Source organism: Montipora capricornis, chromosome 8 (genome assembly GCF_036669925.1).
Source record: "Montipora capricornis isolate CH-2021 chromosome 8, ASM3666992v2, whole genome shotgun sequence".
Lineage (NCBI taxonomy): Eukaryota > Metazoa > Cnidaria > Anthozoa > Scleractinia > Acroporidae > Montipora > Montipora capricornis.
In genome coordinates, this window is record NC_090890.1 from 7,766,469 (window position 1) to 7,773,968 (window position 7,500).

General features: G+C 40.2%; 1 protein-coding gene across 2 annotated transcripts in view; it reads right to left on the minus strand.

Annotated features, from left to right (window-relative positions):
- Positions 1 to 7,500, minus strand: part of LOC138059103 (transmembrane channel-like protein 7) — a 31,420-nt gene that overhangs the window by 12,367 nt on the left and 11,553 nt on the right. For both annotated transcript variants that reach the window (XM_068904623.1, XM_068904622.1), the window contains exons 10-13: positions 7,229 to 7,331; positions 3,169 to 3,266; positions 2,001 to 2,108; positions 971 to 1,046 (exon numbers count right to left, since the gene is read on the minus strand). In XM_068904623.1, the coding sequence (XP_068760724.1) occupies positions 971 to 1,046; positions 2,001 to 2,108; positions 3,169 to 3,266; positions 7,229 to 7,331 (385 nt within the window). The remainder of the gene's footprint in view (positions 1 to 970; positions 1,047 to 2,000; positions 2,109 to 3,168; positions 3,267 to 7,228; positions 7,332 to 7,500) is intronic.

Below are 7,500 nucleotides of genomic sequence, written 5' to 3' on the forward strand. Positions count from 1 at the left end.
ATAGGGCTTGCGGGAATATTTTATCATTGGGTTAGAATGAGTGTAAGCAAGTAACATGCAGTTGCAAAAAAAAGAATGGAAGCTAGAAAAAAGTGCTAAGCCTGCATGATCCACTCAAGAACATTATCATACTGTCATGCCCCTGCAAGCGAAGAACAGCCTCGTGTTTGCATTTACGCCAGTTAAACCGAAAATGGAACGAATGTGCAAGAAAATGGCTTTTCGTTTTCTTTTTTTTTTTTTTTTGCCAGTAGTGCCCTATAATATAGCGCTAGCATTCAGATTTCCATCCGTACTATTGCGCAAACAACTCAATGAGCAAATGAGGAAACATTCGATGAGGAAGCAAAAGGGAATATTTTTGCTTTTTAAGTAAACTTTGCTTAACCAAAGATTTCACGCAAACGGGGAAACATTTCGGCATATACAGTTATGATGAGAGCACTGCATGCAACTCGCTTCTATGTCTGCTTCAACATATATTCCAAGAACCTATTACTCTTGTTCGTGCAAGTTCAAGGGAAACCAGCAAACCAACACAAAAGACTTCACACCAAGCTTCCTTACCGTTGCCTGGTTTTAGAACTGATTCACAAATATAACTAACCAAGAGAAAATGAGGGGACAGAGAAGGAGGCTCCCGGTCCAGTCCTTGGGATATGTCATGTCCACGAAAGTTATTTTTAGACTAGCGGAAGTCTTCCGAGACGTCCGCATGCAGGCCAACCTCGGTCCGATGTTTGAAAGAAAATATATATTCATCAGCCTTCCACGTGCGCCATCATTTTCTCTTTTCACTAAGAACCTGAGAGCGAAGCAAGACTGCATGCGGACGTCTCGGAAGACAGACTTCCCTTAAAACAAAGACTTCCGCTCGTCTAAAAATAACTTTCGTGGACATAACATATCCCGGCCAACGCCTTGAGCCTCCCTCTCTGTCCCCTCATTTTCTCTTGAACTAACGAAATACCTTTTCAACATAGAACACGATAAAAAGCTTGACCACGGCCATGGCTGGCATAAGCGGACTGAAAAATGTTCCAATCCTACGAGAGCAAAAAAAATACTGTCAATAAGAGTCCAAGTGCGATGTTTTTATGCCGGTAATTTTCTTTTACTGGGCATCTGATGGGCACATTGATATCACAAAGAATTCGCAAAACAACAACGTATGAAAATGTATGACCCCGTCGTTTTCTAGCACAACTTTTGGAACGTTCACGCAAAGTACAAATCGAGTTTTACGATAGTCGCATCATAATATTGCCCGTGTTGTAGGGCGTGAATTATAAAAAGGAATAATCGCGAAATACTGTTGATAGCACTTAGTTATGTAATTCGGAATCAGCATTTTGGTTATCGTTGTTTTCAAACAACTAGCACACTATATATACGGCCAAAAATCTTCCCGGGCGAGACTCCATATTTAAGACTCCAAGTACTTTTGGTTTCGTGGTTCGTTTTAAGATTTTCAACGCCTTGAGGTCGAATTTTCAGGTTGAACGAAAAATGCTGATGACTTGTGTCGTTATCATGTCCTACCATATACGAAAACCAGTAAAATACAAACTCATATGAGCTTGCTGCAGGAGGAACCACTTGTGTGCCAATGAATAAATGACGCTCATTTAGACGTGGCAAGAAACGATCGGCTAGACACTTTTTTTCATGTGCATTGATTGCTTAACGAAAATTCGATTGCACCAATCAAAAGTTACAATTGATTCTTTGAGCCATTCAGTAGAAAAGTTTTTTTTTCATCCAATCAGAGGCCGAGATTGCCAGCCAATGAGAAGCCAAGCTCAGGTCTGAAATGAATGTATGTTGTATTATTGCAAAACAACCGTTCATAAAGGTTTAGTACTGTTCGTAGAGTGAAGATAATTTTAATCGCATGTAAGAAATATATTGCAAACTGTAAGTTATTGTGAGCAACGTATTGTAATTTGTAAATAACTCTCTTTTGGAAACAAAAGACGAGACAAAAGTGTCAAACTCACCAAATTAAGCATTCCCCATAAACTAATGTCAAAACATGCTTTGGGATATCAAATTCTGGAAGTCCAATAGGTAATTTCTTGAAACAAGCTGTGTGCTTGTACAACAGCCTGTTGAGTGCAAGCAACCAAAAACAAGATTAGCAAACGATAGGCACGAGCAAATGGATATGAAACACACACTCTTTTAAGTCAATCAAAACTGAGTACTTTTTTCATGTATAGTGTTAATTAAGTTAAAGGATTCTCACTCATAAGCCGTGAGTGAGCAGAATTCGTTGAGCGACTTAGACTAGGTTTAAACTGGAGGAAATTCTTCCGGATTCGTGACAAATCCGGAACGTTTTAGTACCGGATTGGTTTCGCTGTTTACACACAAGAGGACAAATCCGAAGTAAAAACTCCACGGTTTGGTCATGTCTCCGAAGATTTTGAATCCGGAGTTCAAAGAGGAAACTTTGAACCCGAAAGCTTTTGAATCCGAAGAGTTTTGTCGTGTAAACGATTTTCTCTCGATTCCGGATATTTTTCCGCCTGCGATCTTTTGAGTTTGCGTCGAATGACGAAGCAACACTGAGCTTGGTAACCATTCCATCACGAATGTTCCCGGAGTTGTAGTTGTGTGTAAACGGTCAGGAATCCGAATATCCTTTCCGTGTAAACGCCTACGAATCCGAATACTCTAAAATTGATGAATCCGGTAACATTTACGAATCCGGAAAATCTCCTCTGGTGTAAACCTAGTCTTAAAAATGACACGTGTTTTCACGGGTAAGATTAAACGAGGAGAGCACGTGCCAATACAATAATAAAAGTAATAAAAATAGCGCGCCTGCTGTATTTCCGATTTGAATAACCGCAAGCGACTCTTCATTGGCCGAAAGCAATTGCCAACTCGCTTAAGCTACCTTGGTTTGGTGGCTTAAATTTAATGAGAATTCCATCGAAGTTTGCCGACTCGCTTAACTTTAAGCGAGTTGGAAAAGCAACTGTTTTCACGCGATTTCCGGTTGTAATTCGCTAAGCGACCTTAAAAACTGCTGGTGAAAACACGGCCATTATCAAACGTTAGACTGACATTTCACGTGCCAGTTTTTTTTTTTTTTTTTTTTTTCAGTTTTTCACTAATTACCGCAGCACTTATGCGCACGCGCAAATAATTGAAACTCACTTCCAGACTGTGGTCACCACAAGTGCTACAACAACTTGTAAGAAGAAATCGATCCAAATCAACATGTACATTTGAGAGGCAATCTGGTTCTCCCAGTTCTGAAATAAGACAAAAATAAACTTGCGTTCACGTTAAATGATGATTAGGATTTTAGTGCACCAATTTTATGCCCAAATATGAACAAAATAAGATCGAAGCTGCACGGGCGGGAAAATGCACGAGCCACGTTACATCCAAATAAGAAGATTTTAAAACTTAAAAAACCCCAGCTCTCAACCAGAGTTAAACGCTCCAAGGTCATGAGCTTCTGATTTTAATTAATTTTTCTTACTTTTTTTGTAAGTATTTATTTATTATATGGCTCTTGTTTCTGGCCGATGTAACGCGCGCTTTGATTGGCTAAGAGAAGCTAAGCCCGAAGACATTATTCTCTCGTAATGCCCACGGGCCGATTATGGATTATGCAAATTAGCTTTTTCCTTTTTTAGAACCGTTCTGTTGGCCATATAGACCGAATGCATAAATCGCGGCCAAAAAAATATTCTTTTGTTTATGTGCTAATTAGACACTCACTAGCCTCGTAGGCATGTACAAAATACAAAAGAAATGTTGCTTGAGGACGAGGCTAGTGAGTCTAATTAGCTCATAAACAAAAGAATATTTTTTTGGCCTCCATTTATGCATTCGGTCTATGATAAACAACTTCATAACCTCGACCGTTCGGCTCGCTATCGCTCGGTCAATAGACCTAATCGGCTAACTCAATGTTGTACCCAATTCAAACCCTTTGGGAATAAAACGTTTTGTTCTAGGTATTTCCATATCATTTAAATATGAATGCGACATTATCATGCAAATACAATACACAAAGAATCTTAATCCCGGAGGATTTGAATTGGGTACAACATTGAGTTAGCCGATTAGGTCTATACGGCAAGGCCTCAGCTTGAGATTTTGCTGTAACGAACTCGCTCTCGGTTATTAAGTAGTTAGTAATAAGAGTACGAATAAAGGTTTTTGTTGTTGTTGTTGTTGGTTAACTGACAGACTAACAATGACGACGAGGGGTTCGGAATGGAAAGCGTGCATCAACATTGCAGGGATAAAATTGGCATGAACTGTGTGGGTGTATGAGGAGAAAATTTAAAACGCTTCGTCACGTTCTCACGTCCTCTACACAACCTGAAATTTGGTCAGTTCACTTCAGGACGAGGACGGCAACGAAATATACCAAAATGAAAAACGGACGTTCAGAGCTTTTGTTTTTGCTCATTAAGGCCCGTTTACACGGTACGATTGTCGGCCGGTTTTGTCGGGCGGATAAATCGTACCGTGTAAATTGGGTAAAACTTGTAATTTTTCATCAAAAGTTTTTCCCGTTGTCCTTTTAGTCTCCGCCATTTTGAAAGCTTTTTAAGCATTTATGCGCATTACCCACTCGTGTGCACTTTGATTGACATGGCGGTCTCTCTCGGAGTGTCGGCCCGACTTCAAAAAATTTGTCGAATCGGTCGTTAATCGACTGTCAAAATACACCCGAGATTTACGCTCCGATGTCCCCCGGGAGGGGGGGGGGAGGGTACTTGGGTCACTTTTCGCTGGGTATGTGCCGCTGGCCTCTCAAAACCCCTAACCCTTTATAGTCAATGGCCAATTATTGACCTCATCTTAGTCACTTTTTTTTCTTTAGGGTAAATGCAATTTTAGCGACCCCAACTTAGTCACTTTCTGTTTATGCATAAACCTTACATAAAGTATTTTAATTGTAATTTCAAAACAGAATGTAATGCGACTAGTAAGTATTAAATCAACAGCGCTGCAGTTATTTCTGTAAGAGCTTTTACCTTTTTTACCGCGAATCTTTCCATTTTTAAATCCCACTAGCTAGAATTTTCTTACCCCCAAAATTCCGACAATTTGCGACCCCATTCTAGAACCTCTGTCAGGAAAATGCAACCCCATTATAGTCAATTCAGTTGTGAAAATGCGACCCCATCCAGCGGCACATCTCCATTAGCCCACTAATAGGAAGTACCCCCCCCCCCCCCCACCCGCCGGGCTCCAACGCCGTCGGGCCAAGAAATCGTACCGTGTAAAGCCTGGTTTACACTGCGACATATGCATAAATATAAGCATAAGCATAAGCATAAGCATAACGAAGTTCACTCATGTTGCATAAAGATAAGAGAAGTGACATACGCAAGCGCAGTTTGCTTCGGAAAAAATTCGCTGGAGAATGGGACGAGCAACGTTTCCAAAATGACGGACGAAGAAGAAATTCTCCTCCTACTATTACTCCTTCTGCTTTATTGAAGAAGACGACGGCGACAAGAAAGAGAACGAAAAAGCAGACTGAAGAGGTCCTGTTGGGTATTTTCTAAGGGATATTTTCCGAAAGACGAAAGAACGAGGAGACTCGGGAACTGGAACCAGCGGACTGAGAAGTTTATTTCTGGCGATTTGTCACAAAGACAGGGATAATTGCGAACCGCCCCAGCAAGTTTCTTGTAAAAAAAAAAAAAGCAGTACCTTCGGACGCCATCTTAGGCACTATTAACTTGAATATCCGTTGGCATAAAAACATCTGACACCTCGGTCTCATGCTTATGTTTATGTTGCCCCCGGTTTACACAGTTATAAACGTCACACAAGCATTAGCATAAGAAAATGGAAACGATTCCTTTTTCTTATGCTTGTGTTTGTCACTCCCAGTTTACACAGCTTTTGCTTATGTTTATGCTTATGCTTATGTCACAGTGTAAACCAGGCTTAAACCGGCCTTTAGAGCTAGTGTTTTGTGGAATTCTCGTAGCAGTCCTTGTCGTCTTTGCGTAGCGCTTCCTAATATTCAAACTGCCAACTACTGAAATGAAAGAGCTTTTCGTTTCAGCAGGCAACAATGCTCATGAGGAAAGAACAATAATGATAGCTGAGGTAGACAATATCTGGGCTATTTTAAAACTAACCACTGTGAGGACTACGTTGAAGAGACAACATCAGAGAACTTAATTTAGGGGAGAGAAATAATTCAAATTTATCCTCAAGTGTTCACGTTGTTGTTTTGTTGATGACGGCAAAGAAAAAGCACGCGCGTGTTTTAGACACGGACGGCAACCGAAGTGACCTTTCTTCCCTTTTAACCTGTTTTCATAAAACCACATTTACATTGCTAAGTATCTTTTCTCCATTAGCGATGATTAGTATAAAAATTTGGGAGACACCGCTGTTCTGGCACGCGAAATTTTCTCTTCCGGTTGCCGTCCTCCTCTCAAAAACGTGCGTGCTTAAGGGCCCACTGACGGATTTTTCGCGCGTTGCTAAGGACGTGAAATGTGACTTCCGGTGACTGACGTCATCATATCGTGAGCTGACCAGAAAACAAACCCACTCACAAGCAAAAATCACCGCACGAACAGTTGTTTCCATCGAAGGTTTTTCTCGCGCTCTCTATCTCAGATCAATTGCGCATAAGCAAATGAACTGACTTCCGGTTTGAAAAACGCTAAATTTCCGGCGGTCTTTAAATTGAATAATTCTATTTTTTTTTCCATACAGTACGTTTCACCCTAAAATTCAGAATATAGCTAAGCAATGGTTTTTTCAAATCAGCCTTTTTGAAAATGTTATGGGTATTTCAGTATCGTTTATCTCTTTAAAAAGAACATTTTTCAAAATAAAAAGAAAACCATGCTTGGCTGGATGCAAAAACGAATACAAATTATCAAACCACTGATTAAATACCCAAATTAAGTAGCACGTAGACAAATTTAGAGTTTTCTTTTATTGGTCACGTGACCATGGGCGTGGCATGATGACGTCGTATTTAGGGTCATTGGTTTGCAAAAGTTGGAAACTGTCCAAAATAATGCCAAATTCTCTCAAATTACTTAACCATTACAGCCTTAGCAACGCACCCCAAAAAAACACATCAGTGGGCCCTTAAGCTCTCTAATGACGACCACCACCACCGCTCAATAACGCTACTTTAGTGTGGCTCTTCTGCAGCCATTGCTACAATACCACTGTCAATGAGCAATAATATGAAACAATAATATTTTACCTGCTGGCAACAGTTCTCTGGGTTATCATTGCATCTGCTTTCCACTTCTACATAAAGTGTTATCATCAAGACAGCTATTGAGGCTAGCTTCAACAGCACAGTCCTGCATGAAAAAAATTATAAGAACACAATCAATCAATATTACGTAAAAGAAAGAAAGTGAAAGCAAGACAATAGTTGTCTGGTGTAGAGTAGCTGTTCTGTCTTGTGTGTGTTATTAAATACATGTAGAAGTTTGATACATACGTACACTTCTCAGTACTTAGCCACGG